A 20,179-nucleotide genomic window follows, 5' to 3' on the forward strand; every position below is an offset into this window, starting at 1 on the left:
ATTGGAATTAAGTGAGATCACATGGGAGTATAAAGTCACATCATTAGGGTACTGGGGTATACAAGATAATTTTTTTGTGTTGGGATTCATAGTAGCAGTTTGTGAGGTGTGGACCAAAACTTGGATCATCCACTTAACCTTGTAACTTCATTCATGAAGGGGAACACAAAATTCAAGTCTAGGGGGCTCAACCATTCATAAAAGATATGGATAGAAATGATGGGTGTTGGTGCCTTTGTTGAATGATAGAAAACTAGTTTCTATGCAACAAAAGCATTAATCGATCCAAATCGATCTGTACAGCATAATACATAAAGTGTACCTTGTGGGGAACTCAGTCCACCCTTGACTTGCTCCCATTGAGATTTCTCAGAAGTTGTTCATGTGCTGGACCTCTAGAAGTACCCACGCGATCAAGTTTATCTTGTATCTCCTCTCTTCTTCTTCAACTCTTCTTGAAAACCTTGTAGATCTTCTCACCATGAAAAGTCTCTTCTTGGACGAGGGGAGAAGAACCCAAATGGAAGAAGGGGGGCACCCATCTCTGGCTGGCCTACGGGCCTAAAATGGGTGCCCCTTCCCTTATTTATATTTCACTTAAGATTTTTCTGAAAAACCCATAAAGTAAAATATATTTGCCAATGCCCCCATGATCTTATATGTGTGACCCTCTAGGCCTACGTATCAATCTAGTTAATAACAAAATTATCTCAACAAAAATTACTTGTCGATATTATTAATTAACTATATCAACATATAGATTCATTAACCAAGACTTGATTTAACCCAATCGATAAGTTAAGTTTCTAACCCATGGGAGGCCAAGCTACACCTTGTGCTCTAGGAGGTACTGAGTAGGGTTTTTTTTTTTGGGTTTGAACTCTTTTGTGTAACCTTTACCGTTATTGGTTATCATGTATGTATAATCTTTCCACCGCGCCAAAATCTTGACCGACTTAGGGTATGGTTGATCATCAAATCCTAATCCGTCATTTGATTAGTAATAATGCATAACGAGGATCATTGAGGAATACCTTGTCCAATATCTTCACTACCCTAGCCAAGGATTTAGCTGCATCTTCTTCCTTGAGCCAATCTCCTCTTATACCGAGGGCAGATGATAACATCTGGACCACTTAATCATCTTCGTGGGCTTCTTTCTACACCCATGCGTTGGCTCATTTTAATCATGTGGTTAGGGACTCGTAAGTCGTAGTCAACACATTGTGTCCGTCCACGAGATGTCCTTGGTGTCTAAGGCCAATGGATCACTTATACAATTGTGAGAAGAATCAACCTGTGTGACGTTTAGGTATAATACCATTCAGACGTTCTATGGATCAATTCAGTCAACTCTTTCTCCAAAGAGCACCAATTATTTTTCCTTAGTGTTTCCACACTAACAGTCACATGATCAAATATACTTATGTATAAGTAGGATCAGATGGTTCATTGAAATTCTATGTCCATCTCAACTATCCATATTTAAAGACTAGCGATCACAGTATTATGCTCATCGTAAGTCACTTGATCATTGCACAGATTCATGGACTTCATTATGAACATCACATGAGAATAATAATGAACTAATATTTTATTCAATGAACTTAAATAAAACATGGTAGTGTGATTTGGCTTGACAACCACATAATATCCATCAAGACATCGAGAATTAGTGGAAGGAAATTTTAGTACTCATGCTCATGGAAGTATTATCTTCATCACTCTTTTTCCCTCACTCCGAAAGTTCTCTAGAAGCAGTTAGCCAATGGTAAAAGTGTTATCTAGGATCATGGTTCTTCAACCTGGTGTATGTAAGTATTTTGAAAAGTCCATCCTTTTACTACAAAGATAAAAATGCATGTTTCTAGAAAAGCATAATGATCATATTTGAATAAGAAGCATTGGGGGCTAAAAAATGATCATGATCCTTATAAGAACTTAGAACACATTTTTTCCATCATCCCTATCCATTTCATCTGCTTTTGCCCACATTTTCCTCACTTAGGCTTTCTATCTTGTTCTTTATACTTGTTTCATCCTCTAGAATCTACAATTTTTTCTATGTAAACCCCTCATTCGATCTCTAGATATAGTTTATATAGATGCCATTTGACATTGTAATTTTAAGATTCCAAAACCTTCATGGGAAATACTATGAGGTTTTTATTTAGGATTTAGAAATGTCACGTTTCATTTGTTGAAGAATAATGCCATATAACAATCATTTTTCTCTCATTATAACTACTTTCCTTCAATGAAATGAAACATGAATAAGTGGAAATGTTTTTTCACACTTTTAATATTAGGCAGTTATGTTAAAAAAATAAACATAATTTTAGAAGTGCATTATCACACTATGTGTGGGATTATTATTTAAAACCACCATTTATACAATATCAATAATAATGAACATGAAACTACACAGTAATTCCACTTACCTATGAGGAAACCTATATTCAACATCAAAATATATGGTTAAAATGCTAGGGTTTTGTGAGATGCTCTCTTAAATGCAAAGGAGATAACATCCTGATTCAGAAATGCTAAAAGTGTTTTTTTATGAGAAGACGTTTTCTCTCCTTCCATTATGGTTTTTTTTCTCACAACTTTGTTTTTTGTTTCTCAATTATTTGTTGAACTAAGAGGGGGTGAATTAGTTCTTCTTTTTATTTATATAGATTCCTTGTTTAAATCTCTCTTACTTCACTCGAAGGACAATAAATTTTTACCTTGCTTTGGGGCACTAAAGTGCCCTTACTACAGCCACGCCTTGCCTGAGGAGTCGCCCTGACTCCACTAATCACTTTGGCAAATGCAAAGTAAAAAAAAACTGTTTGTGATGTATAATCGCTTGCACTAATCTCGGTGCCGACGTCTCCCTCAACCTCAATCGAGTGCCTTCTCAGCTTCCAGCAGCGTTCTGAGCCTCCCCCTCAGTCCACTCTGTGCTGACGAAGTCCTCTCGTCTCTGGCCTCCTTCCCGTGTCCAAGTGGATATGATCTTCATCCCTTTAGTGCACTTCCCTGAAAGGCAATATGATGACAACATCTTTGTTGACCTTAGGTCAACTTTTCTCCTAACCCTAGTTTTATTCTGAATTCTATTTTCCCAATTTCAAGTCACAAACAGTGTATCAAATGTCAATCAATTTCAACTACCAATAGATATAATCAAATGCAGTCAAAATCTAAAATAATATCAACTGGTAATAAATCTGCTCAATTGTGATAAGATAGTCCGACGAGATCAATTGATGTTTACTAATATCAGAAATATTCAAAGTAGACAATCGGATCAATCAAAATTAAAAGATCAATTGTCTTAACTCAAATCAAATGTGATTAACAAATATCAATTCAAATAAAGCAACTATAGTAAATCTGATCAAATGTGATTTAGCAAATATCAAACTAAATCAAACAATTCAACTGTGTAAATCCTGATCGAACGTGATTTAGCAGATATCAGACTAAATCAAACAATTCAACTGTGTAAATCCTGATCGAATGTGATTTAGGAAATATCAATTCAAATCAAACAGTTATATCAATTCTGATCCAATGCAATTAGATGATATCAATTTAAATCAAACACTTGTATCAAATCTGATCAAATGTAATCAAGATATATCAATTCAAATCAAACAGTTATATCAATTCTGATCAAATATATATATAGGAGATATCAAATGTATTTCAATATCTAAATTAATATATTCAATAAATTGATTTAGATAGTTATTTAGATTTCATACAATCCAAAATTCAAATTCAAATTCAAATGTAAAAGATGAATGGATAAATTTTGAATTGAATTTGTTATATCTGAAGAACACTGATTTTCAAGAAATTTATTTAAAACCAATCAGAATTAGGGTGCCTGAAATTATTCCAATATTTTGAAATCAAATTCAAAACTGATTTCAATTAATCAATGAATTCAAATCGATTTAAAGCTGTCAATAGATTCAAAAATCAAGAAGTCAAAGAAAGTTTGTTATATGATTTCAAATAATAGCAAACTTCAAAATCGAATTGAATTTTATATCAATTAATTATGTAGTAAAAGCAATTTAATCTTTAATATATATCCAACAAGATTTCAATTAGATTTTAGATTTGATTTCACACAATCAAGAAACCGAAATTAATTTGTTATTTAGATTTCAGAAAATCCAAGATCAAAATTGAATTTTCAAATTATGAATGATTAAATTTTGATTTGAGATTCTAACTTCTGAAAATCAATGAATTTCAAGAACCTTGAAATCAATTTCAAAATCAAGAAATAGGCGCCTGAAATTTATCAATGATTTGTTGAATCAATAAAATATGGAACAATCTAACCAGGAATTTCTTGAAGAATCAGAATTCCCAATCATGCAGATGATGAGATTCACCAGCCTTGAATTTCTTCACAGCCAGCCACAACTTTCAAGAACTAATCAGTTGAGGAGAGAGATCACAGCTTTTCCAAAAAGAGAGAGAGAGTGGGCGCTCCAAAAGTTGAAAAAAAAACAATACAAATGGCTCCAATTTCCCTTGTCTTATTGGGCTTCTACCTTAATTATAAAATTATTATCCCTAATATACTCCATCACATATTTATCTATTTAATATATAAATGTCTATATATTACAACTATATTCAACTACTTAATTAATTTCATTTAATATCTATTATATTAAATCATCAAAATCCTTTTCCTAACATCATTTATAGTTGAGATTTGAATGGTCTAATTTTTGCTTAAGGTGCTCATCCTCGAAAGACAAATTGACTTGTACGTATATCATGACCTGAATTTTATCACTATCTGATTATTAATATTTGAATCTTAAGTTATAATTTATTTTTGCAGCCCACAATCCAATGTGGACTTCGTAATTGGGTTGGCACATAGGGCACCTACTTAATCTGTTGGTCAAATGGACGGGAGGATCACTCTTGGCATCAGCTAGTAATGGCATTTTAGACATAAAAAATGATAGCTGGGAGGCATCCCATGGCTGAGACTAAATACACCCATTAACGTTTTCTACAATGCATTCAATGCCTTTCATTTAAGTGTAATTTTTCTATGTGATTTAGTAATCTATCATCCATTCTAAAAATTCAGATAAATTTGCTTTATTTAGATTCTAAAGTGGTTGGTCAAGATATTGCCGTGATTCCAGTCTCGACTTTTTAGTTTTGCTCGCTGGTGTTGATCAGCGGCTGAGAAAAATCAGACATTGTACTGAGATATAAAGACACCATCTCATTTAATGTTGTGTCATCAGTTTTGATGGGTCAAACTAGTCAACCAATCTTATTCAATCATAATCCCTGTGAAATTACACATATCTATTTGTATCCATTTTAAGATTATGAATATAAAATTAATTTTTAGAAATCCTTTGTATATGCTACCCATTTTGGGATGAAAATCCTCAAGACTGAGGAAAGTGAGGGGGAACTAATGTACTCGAATGTTAGGTTTTTAAATTATATCATTGTTGTGGTTCGAGTGTAATACAATAAATTTATAATCGTCACTTAGTACGGTGTGTAACGAAGGGTTGATCCTCAAGGATCTTGGGTAATGAGAATAACCAATTTCTAAGTGATGATATAGAAATATATATAACTATATGGGGGTGATTTTAGGTGAGAGATGAATGACTATGAAGTTGAGAGGGTGGCAAAGATTAATATAGGGTAATTAATATGTAACTAAATGTTAGATGTGGGGTTTGGAGAGAATTTGATGGTAGAAATGTGAACTGATGGAGAGGTGATAAAGAGAGAAAAGAGGTGATGATTTGAGATGTATAATTGAATTGCGATGATTAGTTTCACTAAACTAAGAGAGAAATAACATTCACATTATCCATCAAGTGACAAGAAATAAAATCCAGATCCAAACCTACACACAAAAACTCTGATTTGCACCAGTCCTAGGCCGACTGATGCTCGGCTTGCCCCAGTCACCACCCTTCCCTTGTTATTGCTTCTGCAACACTATCTATGCATCAAACAATGAAGAGAATGGGCCTTTGACCTCTCCTCCACCTTCTGGTAGTCTGGTAGAAAGGGAAGAACAAAAAGCACTAAGGAGAGAGAAAATGTCAGTTTTTATAGGGTCTACATAGAGTTAGACGAAAAATTTGGTCATTATAGTTTTTGTAAAAATAACTAAAGTGAAAAACCATGATCAAACCATACCAGTTGAAAGAGCATGGTGTAGATAAGTTCTATAAAAATTTTGAACCCAATCGGAACAGAGGATCAAAAGTCATTAAGGTTTTAACGTAGGCGTTTATGAGCCGTTTGATCAGTTGATCTAATGATCCACCGATGATGGGACACATGTTGCGCTCCTATTAGGCATGAAAGAGTCCCAAATTTTAACTTGGTGAGTGGCTTCAATGTGGGTTGTTTGTGTTGGGTTTAGAGCCTTAGATCTGGATGAACAATTTGAAATGATTCGCAGCAGAAGACTTGAATGAATCGAACGACATCATTCAATCATTGAAACAACGTACCTTTACACAGATCGCACCTATGATTTCTTGGATCCTGGAGTGAGCCGAGTCGAGCTACTCAAATGTGCAGCCTCTAGATGCATCCACACAATCCTCGGCACGTTGGGTCTCCTCCTTCTCGTTAACGAGCCCCGTTCTTTCTCCGTTGGCGTCGTTATGTCGTCCCGATCACATCGAGGATGGGGAGGGGTGTGAGGAGAAGGGAGAAGAAGGGGAAAGGCCCTTGAACAATTCTGGCCTGGGTGAGTTCCGTTCAGGGCCTTCCCCTATTTATCCTAAGTGGGTATTTTTCTTAAAAACCCCAACAACTTTAGTATATCTTTTGACGTCCAAAAGACCATTTGCATGTGACCCTCTAGGCCATGTATCAGTCTAGTTAATGACTCCAATGGCCCAATAACCTTTATTGGCCTTCCAAATTAATTAACTATATCATCATAGATTAATTAATTTGGATCGATTTAACCCAATCGATAGGTCGAGTCTCCAAACGTGGGGTGCCAAGCTACACCTCGTGCTCTAGAAGATACAAAGGAGTGTATATCAACTCACTCATAGAACCCATTCATCATCGGCTATCGTGTATGTGTAATCCGTCATCCACTTGACACTCCTTGAACGACTTAGGGTATGTTCAACTATCAAACCCTAATCGGTCATCCAAATTAGTACTAATGCATTCAGAAATCATTAGAGAACTCTTCTTCGATATTTCATTGCCTTGGCCAAGGACTTCATCGCATCGTCTTCCTTAAGTTGTCAACTCTTATACCGAGGGTGGATGATCCCATCTTGACCACTCAATCATCTTCGTGAACTTCTTGATGTACCCGAACTAAGACCATTTAGAATCCCATGATTAGAGACTCGTTGGCCATCGCCACAGTACAACCGTCCATCCACAAGACGTCTTTGGTGTCTTAGGTCTAAGGACCACTTACACAACCGTGACATGAATCAACCTGATTGACAGTTCGGTATAATACCATTCAGGGATTCGTACGGATCAATTTAGTAAACTCTTTCCACTAAAGAGTACCTACTATCTATCCTTAGTGTCTCCACACTAATGCTACGGGACCGGCCATACTCATCATATGAGTGCAGCTAGATAGTACTATTCTATCCGGATACTTCATTGTCCTTCTTGCGTATCCTTCGAATAGGAATATTTAGAACACATGATTAAAGACTAGTGATCTCCGTATTACGATCTCATCATAATTCACTAAGTCCGATCATGTATTCACAGACTTCATTATAAGCATTACACGTGCACTATAATGCATATGTTCTATTAATGAACATGGAACGAGATGTGGAATGTATGATTGGCTTAGTTGCCACATATATTTCCATCAGTTTGATCACGATGATTGCGCTAGGATGGTTTACCATCATCATCTATAATATGTAAGAAAGATAGCCTTTAGTAGTTACAGTTGTCCGATTGCAATCGGACGATCTATCTCCTTGATGAGTGTCAGGGTTTACCAGAGAAGAGCAGCCATTGCATTTCATCGTGGTTGCTAGATCACAAAAAATTGCTCTAAAAACGTGTACAGCTTTCTTTTTAAAAAATAAAGCCATGGCACACATTGGATTGTGACCATTGGATCACAATCCAATGGTCAGATATGCTCCTCTTTCAGCCATCCATAAGTCCAAAAAATGGCTCCATCGGATCTGATGAACCGACGGTTGGTCGATCCAATGACTCGGATCAGTGGTGCCGATCAGAGCGAACACCATATGCTTTAATCCCATATTGGAGAATTTTCGTACGTTTTCATCTATAAATTAAATACCATAAGATACCTTTCAAAATTGAGCATAAGGCACTCCCTACCTCTCTCTTGTGCACCGTATGTGCGTGCTCCCCAAGTTGGCTTGTGCTCATTTTGCTTATGTGAGAGACTTCACTGTGTTGTGATGCACAAGTGCCTCTCTGACGTGTTGAGCTGACAGGGCTTTGCTGTCACGTGGCACTCCTTTTGACTAATGCATTGGATTCTTAGGCACCATCATTGCTCCCACACTTCAATCGCCTTCCTATCCCTTGCATCTAAATTGTCATTAAAATTGTGAGAAATAAACCATTTGAATTCAGAGAAGTCAAATGATGTTAGTTTCTCAAAATAAAACATAACATGTAAAAAATGATGCATGAAGGAAGTAAAATGCATAATTCATATAAATGCAGTATTTTATGTCAAGGATAGGCATAATTTCATGATCGAATGATAAAGTATCAGATTAAATGGCATTTTAATGAATGTATGGAACGACAAATCCATGCTTATCAGGAACCATATGACTTAATGGTTAAACTTGAGACATCACCCACAAAGACCCTCTCTGAGCCTCCATATGGAATGAGACCTGTAGACTTTTGAAATTTGAGATGAGCTGATGATTGGCATAACTATTAAAGTATGCGAGATTATGCTAAGGATGTGCGTAGAAAGTTGGTTTTTGTCTTTGGGTGAAAAGATAGGTCCTCAGAGAACAAATGTGTAGGCTTGTGGTGGTGGTCATCCTAGTAATAATTGAAGAGGATTGAATATACTCAGCTGATGGTGAACAACACAACGATTTACTCCCCACAATCAACTATGCCTTGAACAAACTCTTTGGCTAGAGTCTGAGACTTGAACTTGATTTCCCCTTGGGCCGACTAGAGCTTCAAGATTTTATTCATCACTCCTATAATAATCTAGCGAGACTTTAGATCCAAGTAATGCGATCAGCTCATCAAAAGAGAGGTTCTCATTTTGAGTGTTGATACCAATGTGAAAGGGACAAAAACTTTTACCAAGGCTCATGAGGAAGACAAACTTGATTGTGCATTCAACACTGTATACACCAGCTCTAACAAGATTGAAAAAATTATTAGAGTAATTATATAGATATTTATTACCTTATTAATGGTCTCAAAACTTGAATTTAAATCCATAATACATTATTCAGATGTAGAGGAGAGCTCAGTGATGAGTCTATCTCATGCCTCTTTTGTATTAATGCCGCCGGAGATCATAGGAAGATGTTAGTTGGTTGCAAAAACAATGATAATGGATAAAACCTATTGACCACTCCTCTTTTTTTTGGGGGGGGGTTCTTTCATTGTCTGTATCACATTCCTTAGGTGGAGGTGGGTGTAAAAGATATCCTCCCCAGCCTTCTGACTTAACAGTGGAACTATTTGGTACTTACAAATCAGATAAGTACTTATGGTGAGCTTGATATACATTCATGGGGTTATCGATAATGAAAAAATTTAGGTGGTCTGTAGATTTATAGGGATGATACTCCCACAGACACACGGGTGCAGTCGGTGAAATAAATTACTCCTTAATGCTCTGATATCATATCTAAAGATAACTAGTAGAGAGAAAGTATAGAAAAGACTCAGATGTAACGAGAATAGGAGAGAGTCCCATCAACTCCAACATTATCGGTCTAAAGAAATGGTGTGCATTTAAGGAAATGAGAGGGAAGCCAAAATGACAGGTGCCACCATTGACGTCAGGTGTCGCTTCTTGTTTAATGCCGCCTTACTGCTATAGTGTGACTTGACAAGAGGAGCTGGCCATGAAAGGGTGACTGATAGAGGTGAGGGGGAGATGCTCAAGATTTAATGATTTTAAACTGAAAATTCCCTTGATGAATAAGTGAAGGAACTATAGGTAGATAAGATCAAGATTATGCTTAACTGAAGCATTAGTTATGTGGACGTGAAGAAGATGACGAAGAAATAACATAAGACTACTATATATATCTCATTTGTTCTACAATATGTGTGTACACCTATTTATAGAGGCATACATAAAGATCGGTTCTGCCGGTACCCTAGAGTCTTCGATTCATGTCTGTTATGACAGATGTGTCCAGCCTTTGAGGTAGAGGGCTTGTGGGCAGCGGTACTGAAATGGTTCAACACCACATGATATAATACCATGTCGTATCCAGAGCATTAGTTGGCTTTTTAGACCTTTCTTGCAGATTTTATCAATATCTTCTTTTAAATCCAATATTTTATTTGATCTAATTATTACAATTCCTTTTTTATTCTGATTATCTCATAACGTATATTTTATATTAGAATTTACTTATTACTATATTATTATCATCTTTATATACATTTTATCATTTTTTCTAATTCTTTCATCAGATATTATATCTCATACCTAAAGAGACAACCTCACTTATTAACACTAATATTTTATTTTATTTAATTATTGAGCTTCCATTTTTATTATTATTACCTCATAAATTCCATTTTTATATATTATATTGTTATTATTATCATCATTCTAATATACTTTTATCCTCTTTTCTTAATTCTTTAATTAGGCTTTATTACTGATATCCAAAGATATGATCTGACTCAATAACTATATATATGGATTGAATTTCCTAATTATTGTGTGATAATTTTCATTATATATAAAACATATAGTGAAAAGTTATCAATAAATTCTCATTGGTGAGAGGTGAAATGACCATTATTCAATTAAACATAACCAACTAAGATGTTGTTGTTTAGATGATCATGATAAATGTAATAGCCAACTGGCTAAATATCTGTCTCTCTCTCCAGATAATAACAACAATTTTTTGATAATAATGTTCAATCCATTTGTCTCTCTTTAAAAGAGATAACTTGGGGGGATTATATGAGTTTCTATTACTCTATTACAGGCACACAAGAGAATTAATGCTCATCATAGAATAAAAAATTAATCCTTAGCGACTATAAATAGTTGAGTATTATATTGCAACACATCTCATAACTCTAAAGCTAATGATGATGACCCAATTTGCTTGAAAAATAATTTTAAATAAAAATGTGAAATCAATTTAGAAACTGAAAATTTAAAAGTATGGTTCTGGTTTCAAGAGTTGTACATGATGGATATTATGTGGCCCTCAAGCCAATCACACTAACATGTTTATTTAAGTTCATTGAATAAAATATTTGCGTTCATTATTATTCCATGTGATGTTTATAATGAAGTCAATGAATACGTGCAATGACTTAGTGAATTATGATGAGATCATAATACAGTGATCACTAGTCTGTAAACATGTATTCTAAATATTCCCATTCGATGGATAGTCAAAATAGACATCGAATTATCTGGATAGAATAGCACTAGCTGATCCTACTTATACGATAAGTATAGCTGATCCTATAGCAATTAACGTGGCGACACTAAGGACAGATAGTGGGTGCTCTTTGGAGAAAGAGTTCACTAAATTGATCCGTACGAATCCCTAAATGGTAATATACCTAAACGTCAATTAGGTTGATTCAAGTCACGGTTGTATAATTTATCCACTAACTTGAGACACCAAGGAGATCTCATGAGTGGACGACTACATTATGACTATGACTTACAAGCCTCTAATCATGGGTTCAAAGAAATTATAGATCGGATGTAGTAAGAAGCTTACAGAGACGATTGAGTGGTCAAGGTGGGATCATCCACCCTCGGTATAAGAGGAGATTGACTCGAGGAAGACAATGCAGAAAAATCCGTGACCAGGGTAGGGAGGATATTGGAGAAGGCGTTCTCCAATGATCCCCGTTACTGATGGAGGACCATCCCACTGAACACGCCTTGACTCGTCATCAGCCTCGTCGTGGAGCCCGAGCCAACGTGAAGGATCCAAACATCCACTACCAGGTTTAAAATTGCATCCACATCGTGTTGTTTTATTTCATATTCGTGCAGTTTTACAGTTTTTTGGAGGTCCTTCGTGGGTTTTACGGAGGTTCCTCTTCGCATTGCCAGCTTTGTTTCATCACCGGTGGACTGTAGGGAGGCCCCCTCCTGTGTGTGTATGTATGGGCCTCCCCCATGAGATTGCAGAATTTTATGTCTTTTGTTTACCCTGTTGAGGGGGGGAAGCTATGCTTGACTCCTTTCCTCTTAAAATATCCTTTAGAGGGGGGGAGAGCCCACTAAGCTGTTTCCCCTAAAGGAGCATATTAGGGCAATTTTGACCCGCCTCCTCGCCCTCTCTTCGTTCACTATAAAGGGAAGGGGACGACATCGTTTTGATCAGACTTGTTGTTTGAAAGAAAGAAAGAGTTAACGCCTTTTTTTTAGGGTTTCACTACTGCCTCATCCTCTCCCTTCTCACACCTTTCCTGACGTTCTCATTTGGAGGGGAGAATTCTGGCTTCCTGACGAACTACCAACCCCTCCCCTTTCCATCTGCTGCCCTCAAGGTCGACCCGCCTAGTCCCCGCTGCTTCCCCTTTGACTGGTGCCGCTCCTCTTCCTTCCCACTCCCCTCTTCACCAGTTGCAACCATGGTCGCGTGGCTCCTCACTAACAACAGTCCACCTTGCGCATGGTTCTTCACCCATCCAATCGAAAGTGTGAGCGATTTTGGCAGAACTAACCTGTTCACAGTTGGCGTGGCAACTGTGTAGGCGATCCTCCGATCCCTCCACCAATGATTCTCCTTCCTCCTGAGCAGTCTTGCTTGCTTTTGCTTGCTGACGAGCCTGACTGGGCGATCCATGGTTGGGGATCACTTGCAACGTCCATGACCTCTGTAGATAACGATCGTCTGAGACCATTCAGGCTAGTACAAGGTGATTCAGGGCGTTAACCAGCCCCTACGGTCATCTCGATTCCACGAGGCTCTATCGTGATTACATTGACGTCACACCGGACCTGTCAGACCAGACAAGGGGACTAGGGAACATAGACTTGCGCTCTTAGGTCACTCCAGCCTACGAGGGCTCGACTGGGTTGCACCGTAGTTGCGCCACGCTGGTCACCCGTGTGAACACAACACAATAGCGGGATCGGGCCTCTACTATTGGCCATGAGTTCTGGGAGTTGGCTGCGCTATACATGCGTGGGAGAGCAGATTGGTCGTTAAACTCCATCCCTGGTGTTTCTCGTCAACGGTTGACGGCTCTCTTAGACGTGCACTCTTCTCAATCAACCCTCATGGCCCTGCTTCGTCTATAGAGTCTGATAGCTCCTGCTCAGGTTACTTCTCGCCATCCCGTAATTCCCTTTTATTTTGCAGTATCGTTATCTCTTCTAGTACTGGCCTCCGTCTACTCCTCTGTCCAGAGTGATCTGCTGTTAACCACATAGGATTTGCCACCGTCTTATAATAGGTTCGTTCTTGACGGTGTTGGACTAGTTCGTTGATTACGATGGTATAGACACCGTAGGACAATAACTCGTCCCTCACGTCTCTGGCCCTTGAGCTGAGCTCACAGATCATTGGGAGCCTGGACAAGGATCAACACTCCTCGGTGTCGTCACCTGAACCACACCCCGTATCAGTCTCACGCTACGTTTTCTTGTTGAATTTCCAAATTAAATTTGCATGCATCTTATCCCACTGTTGACGTCTTCATATTGTTCAATCCCTGTGGTATGACGTGACAGGTCGACTCGATCGTGTTACATTAGTTACGCATCAGTACTAATCGAATGATGGATTAGGGTTTGATGATAAACCATACCCTAAGTCGTTCGAGAGTCTCACGAAGATGATGGATTATACATATATAGTAACCAAGGACGTTAAAGGTTCCATGAGAAAGTTTGAGACTACTCGGTATCTTCTAGAGCACAAGGTGTAGCTTGGCACCCCACGGGCTGAAAACTTAACCTATCGATTGGGTTAAATCGATCCTTATTTAATTAATCTATATGTTGATGTAGTTAATTAATAATGTCGGTCAATAAATGTTATTGGGCCATTAAAGTTATTAACTAGAACAATACATGGGACTAGAGGGTCACACGCACAAGGTCATAAGGGCATTGGTGGATATATTTTACTTTGTAGGGTTTTCTGAGAAAAAACTTAAGTGAAATATAAAGAGGGAAGGGGGTCTCATTTTAAGCACCCATGCAAGCCTGACTTGAGAGCCCTCTCATTTCTTCATTCTCTACATCAACCAAGGAGCGATTCTCCAAGGAGAGTTGAACAAGAAGAGGCGGAGATCCAAGCGCCTAGTGATTGCGTGGATACTTCTAGAGGCCAAACACGTGAACAGTTTCAGAACAATCTCGGAGCAGCAAAATCAAGGGTGGAACAAGTTCCCCAAAAGGTACTTTCAATGTTTTGTTTTAAAGATCGATTGTGAATCGATCGACACGCTTTCGCATCCATGGAACGTGTTTTCCATGGCCGAACCAAGGCATCGAACCCAAAGTACATCCATATGGTACTGAGAGATGGACCTGTTGGAATATCAACAGAGATGTAACAAGAAAAAACAAAAAAAAACAAAAAATGAATTAAAGAAAATAAAAAATAAAATAAATCTAAAATAGTTTTTTCATTCTTAGTTGGGACTGATCTTTATAGATAAATCTAAAATAAAATATTAGAATCAATACAGAATGAGTGAAAAAAGAGAAGGGTAGTGGGCAAGGAGAACCAAGTTTAAGAAAATATAAATTCAAAATTATTATTTCCTGATTTTATATTATTTAAATTAATGCCCTACTTTATAAATCATATGAATGAGAAGTACATCGAAAAGGAATTGTGGATATTAATAATGCTTTTCATTACGAACATAACTTTTGATACAGCTGAGAGTAGGGGAAGAGATGCTACATGTAAAATTTATGGAACTGTGATGTATTAATTCTTAGAGGAATAAATTTGAGGGATATTTGGTAATTCAATTAGATAAGCATTTTAAATATATTTGAACAAGGTGACTTAATAGACCAAATTTAGATGTACCAATAATTAATATAACGGAGCATATTATGATTTCTTCGATATTGTGTTGGAGCTGGTTTCATTTTGATTACCTCAACAATGAATTATAAATAAAATTATTTGATGTTAGTGTTGATATCATTTTGGATGCATGCGTTGACGGTTGAGACATTTATTGTTTGATGGTAAAAAGTTGAGGCCTTCGAATGGGATAATTTCAATGATCTTATAAGAAAGAAGTGGAAAATTTATAATAAATCATGATAAACTTTATCGCAGCTTCCATTCCTTATGTGTTATACACTTTCTTAATATGTATCTAGTTAGGCTTTACTGATCCATAAATTATTTTCGTCTCCCAGTTCCTTTCTAAAGGTATGTATTACAAACTAATGTATTCATTTTGAAAACATGCTCATAGTCGTACTATGACCAGAACATTACCTATTGTCAGAGGGATGAACACATGGAAGATATTTATCCTTTTTCCTGAAAATAAAATAGATAGATTATCCAAAGACTCGAAAAATACTAAGGGCCTTGGGAAAACGGACAAAGAACTATTTCTATTAGTACCTTTGCATTTATACATCATTTAGACAATAACATGCATTACATAGCAGAATATCACTTTTCCTCATGTGCCATCCATATTTATCCTATACTTCAGCATGTACTTCAGGAAATAACAGACTTCCGTTAATGACAGACTGACAGTTTATCAAGCACGTTGGAAAGCGCGTTTCGTTTCTTTTCCTTCAACATTTTGATTCCTGTTGAAGATTCTCAATCGTGCAGGGAATTGGGATCGAGAGATGTAGAAGAGAATCAGAGAGAAGAAGAGAGAAGGAGACAAGGAGATGAGAGATGAGAGGTCAGACGACACAAGGGATAGTTGTAGATCGTTGTATTATTCCACACATTAATCAAATCAACAGATGGGTGATTTATAGTACGTATAGTCATATGTAAATAGTAAGGATCCGTTGCTTAGGATATATCCGTTGTGACAGAATACAACGGATATATTCTGTTTGAAATGTGGATTTAATCTGGGCCGTAATAACGAGCTGGGTGCACCGATCACGGCCGTTGATCGGTGCTACATCCTCTCGTTATAATGTTCAAATGCAGATTACATCCTGTCCGTTATAACTGGATGGGTGCACCGATCACAGCCGTTGATCGGTGCCGTGAGCCTATTTCAATCTGAACCGTTATAATCCTATCTACGATTTAATCCTAGCCATCTAAGTTTAATCCTATTCTATGTTTGAACTTACATTTAATCCTAATCATCTAATCCTCTAACGAGTATATTATATATTCCTTTTTACTATCTAATCTTGGATTAGGCCCTATTTGGAGATAACCGAGTCCGAGACTCCTGCTTCCTCAACAATTCCATCGTTGAACTTAATGCGATGTAGACATTGAGACGGAAACTCCACCTATCATTATGAAACGGGGATAAGGATTTGGGGGTGCCCTCTTATATAACGTCGTCATCAAATAAGCCGTCGATAATAAATTTTCTTGAGTTGCGCGGCAGGCTGCAGGCAGCGTACAGGAGAAGAACCTGGTCCGGATACTGTTAATCTTTATGACGCTGAAAAGTTTGTAAAAAGGAATAAACTTTAACGCTAGCAAGTTCTCAGATCTCCTATCCAAGTGAAGATTTCTCATCAATAAATTTGATTGGAGGTGGCTGAATTGGTCGAATTAGAAGGGATATTTCTGTCTTGAATTACAAAGGATCCCGGAGACTTGGGAAAACAACTCATCAATTCACCTTTTGGAAGATGCTTAACATCATTACATATTTTTAGTGATACTTTTCCTCAGATGTCCTCCGTGTTCTATTCGAAGCGTTTTTATCAGCTCTTTTTCGTATTATGCCAGCATTTATGCGATTAGCAGGTCGCTACAAATAAATAAAAAAACATAACACCAATTGATTGTCGACTGAGAGAGGGTATCCCCGGATGGATGGGATGTAATTTAACTACTTGACCGATGGCCATGATCTTATCTCTTGCAGGCCTCAACTGTCAAGTTATACATTCAGCGCCGTGCGGATCAGGCAAACATACTTCCTTGCCCGCATACCATAAGTAACCGAAGAAAGCATTATAAATGGCTTCTCTACGGCTTGCATCTCAACCCACTGCACGCCAATGGTTTCGAGCTCGGCCTTAGTTTCCTCCGCCCTGTTTTGCCTGGTCTTTCTATCGTATTATAGTCAAAACACCCGCGGGGAGGATTTTGCTACAGTTAGCGTAGCCAGCTTGTTGCCGTCCTCTAGTTGCACCCCTAATGGTAAGCCTCCCAATTCGGCTTTTCTAAGAGACTCTCCATCGCTCAAAAACCAGCTAGGATTTTTTTTTGGGGTTTTCCTGTTCCTATTATATTGCCGTCTTCTAATTACACTCCCGATGGTTCCCCAGATAAATCCGCTCTGAAATCTACTTATTCCACTTTCTCCGGCAACTTATTTATTACGTTGATATAAACACCCGATCTACTTTAAAACTTTCTGAAACTGATCGTTGGCTACGGTAAACGTAGCCAGCAAGTTGCCGCCCTCTAATTGCACTCCCCCTGGTTAGCCTTCGTTGCCTGCTGTCACAAAGACTCTTTCTCTCACCCATACATAAGCTGAAATTCCGGTTTCGATTTGAATATTTTGAAATGGAGACCCGAGCTACTTTACGATTCATTCTGAAATTCATTATTGACTACAGTTAGCAAAACAGATTATTGCTGTCCTTTCACTTTTCCTGGTTAGTCAATAAGAGACTCTCCGTCAAATATTTCTGTACAAACTTGCAAGTTTTTTACTTAGCACCTTTCTTAGGTTTTCTGTTTTCTTTTATGTTGATACGGAGACCCGAGCTATTTCACGACTTCGAACTGATTCCTAGATCGAAACATTAACATAAACGCGGTGAGAAAATTTGACCGATTCCTCTAATCTGTGTTCTTGCAGCAGCTCAACGAGGAAACTCTTTGCAAGTTATAAACCGCAACGGGCCATGCTCCGGCAAGCAACTGAGTAAGTTGACCCAGGTTTCCTCTCTCGCACACGACGCGCTACGAGTAGCGTCGATCCAGGCGAGAGTTACAGGCAGCTGGGCCAATTACAACTCGACTCTCCTCGGCACCCAAATCTCTATCCCGGCTAGAAGCGGCCTTTACCTCGGTTCCGGCAACTACGTCATCACTCTATCTCTCGGCACGCCGACCAAAACCCAGACCGTCATCTTCGACACCGGAAGCAACATCAACTGGGTCCAGTGCAGGCCCTGCGCGGTGGCATGCTACTCGCAAGCTGAGCCCATTTTCGATCCCGTCCAATCGTCCACGTACCGCAACGTCACCTGCACCGACCCCCTGTGCACCGGCCTTTCAATCAGAGGCTGCTCCACCGGTACGTGCCTCTACAGCGTGACCTATGGCGATGGGTCTTCCACGGTGGGCTTCTTGGCCACCGACACTCTAACTCTGACCCCCACCAACGTGCTCAACAACTTCGTCTTCGGCTGCGGCCAGAACAACCGCGGGCTCTTCAAGGGGGCCGCTGGGCTTCTCGGGCTCGGCCGGAGCAGCTATTCTCTCAACTCGCAGCTTTCTGGGACATTGGGGAAAGTCTTCTCCTACTGTCTTCCTTCCACGGACAGCCTGACGGGATACCTCAACCTCGGCAGCCCCCTCAAACCTCCAACGGGCTTCACCGCTATCCTGACCAACTCCCGCGCGCCTTCTCTCTACTTCATCGATCTGATAGGGATATCTGTGGGCGCGACGAGGTTAAACTTGTCCCCAACAGTGTTTCGATCCGTGGGGACGCTCATAGACTCCGGCACCGTCATCACGCGTCTTCCGCCGATGGCTTACGCCGCTCTTCGGGCGGAGTTTCAGGCCCGGATGACGCAGTACGCGCGTGCGCCGGCGGTGAGCATACTGGACACGTGTTACAATTTTGCCAGTGGGACGACGATATCGTACCCGATTATCAAATTGCACTACACTAGCCTCGACGTGACTTTGCCGGGGGTGGGGGTGTTCTACCCTGTTGGTGGGTCGACGTTTTGTCTTGCCTTCGCCGGGAATACCGACCCGGCGCAGCCGGGCATTATCGGGAATGTTCAGCAGAAGACGTTCGAGGTGACTTATGATATCCCGGGGAATAGGATCGGGTTTGCCACTGCAGGGTGCGGCTGATTGACAGGGAATTATCTGCACTTGTTACTTCGCACGTTCCAATAAGGAATATCTAATTTCCTCATTGTAATTCCTGCTTCATCGCTCCTTGTATCCGCCGTGTTGACCGTGTTCCAGTGGCCCTAACCAAATGTCTTTTCTCTGCCCTCGGTTTAGAGACGTTCAAGAGATATTTGAACTGGGCGACGTGAACATTAAGAACCTAGGCAAGACTTTTTTTATAATCATAATTGGTGTGGACAAACTGCATCTACCTTTTCGTTCGGCCCGCCCCACTGCATTGCGGGGTTCACATTCCTGAAGGGTTTGACCTTGGGAACTAGTACTATTTCGTAGTGCTAACTGCAAAAGTTGTACTTCAACAATCTACTGCTGAACCGCTTGATATTTCGTCGCCGTTTCACGCCACCTCGTTCAATATGGTTGGGGAAGGTCCCATACCGGTCAACCCTTTTTTTCATTTGGACGGAAGTGAGATGACGAGTCTCCTAGAATATAACCTCTCCATTTGAGCACGACAAATTGTTCTCATTTTCTCCTGAAGGTATTGAGAGGTATCGTTATAATTTCAAAGGATTGGGAAAATAACTATCTTCTTTAACACACTATTAAACGGGGCGTGTAAACACGTTTGGAAAATAAATATTTTTTGCATCTATTTATTCTAAAGCATTCCATTCTAGGGAAGTAATCCAAGTTAA

At 38.9% G+C, this 20,179-nt stretch overlaps 1 protein-coding gene across 2 annotated transcripts; it reads left to right on the forward strand.

The window, feature by feature from the left end:
- The first annotated feature begins 17,407 nt into the window (after positions 1-17,407).
- Positions 17,408-19,656, forward strand: LOC144713826 (aspartyl protease family protein At5g10770-like). Of its 2 annotated transcripts, none has more exons than XM_078588534.1 (2): positions 17,408-17,573; positions 18,244-19,656. In XM_078588534.1, exons 1-2 carry the CDS (start codon positions 17,432-17,434, stop codon positions 19,476-19,478), a joined length of 1,377 nt encoding a protein of 458 aa, XP_078444660.1. In that variant the 5' UTR covers positions 17,408-17,431; the 3' UTR covers positions 19,479-19,656. The 2 variants fall into 2 exon arrangements, with proteins under 2 accessions (XP_078444660.1, XP_078444662.1); XM_078588536.1 differs by having other exon boundaries at positions 18,247-19,656.
- The last annotated feature ends 523 nt before the right edge of the window (positions 19,657-20,179 follow it).

This window comes from Wolffia australiana, chromosome 16 (assembly GCF_029677425.1).
Source record: "Wolffia australiana isolate 7733 chromosome 16, ASM2967742v1".
Lineage (NCBI taxonomy): Eukaryota > Viridiplantae > Streptophyta > Magnoliopsida > Alismatales > Araceae > Wolffia > Wolffia australiana.

Excerpts from the sequence above, each read along its gene's own strand:
- LOC144713826 (XM_078588534.1), top strand. The coding sequence starts at position 17,432 with ATGGTTTCGAGCTCGGCCTTAGTTTCCTCCGCCCTGTTTTGCCTGGTC. Across the intron at positions 17,574-18,243 it reads CTCTAGTTGCACCCCTAATG|CAGCTCAACGAGGAAACTCT; the intron begins GTAAGCCTCCCA and ends GTGTTCTTGCAG.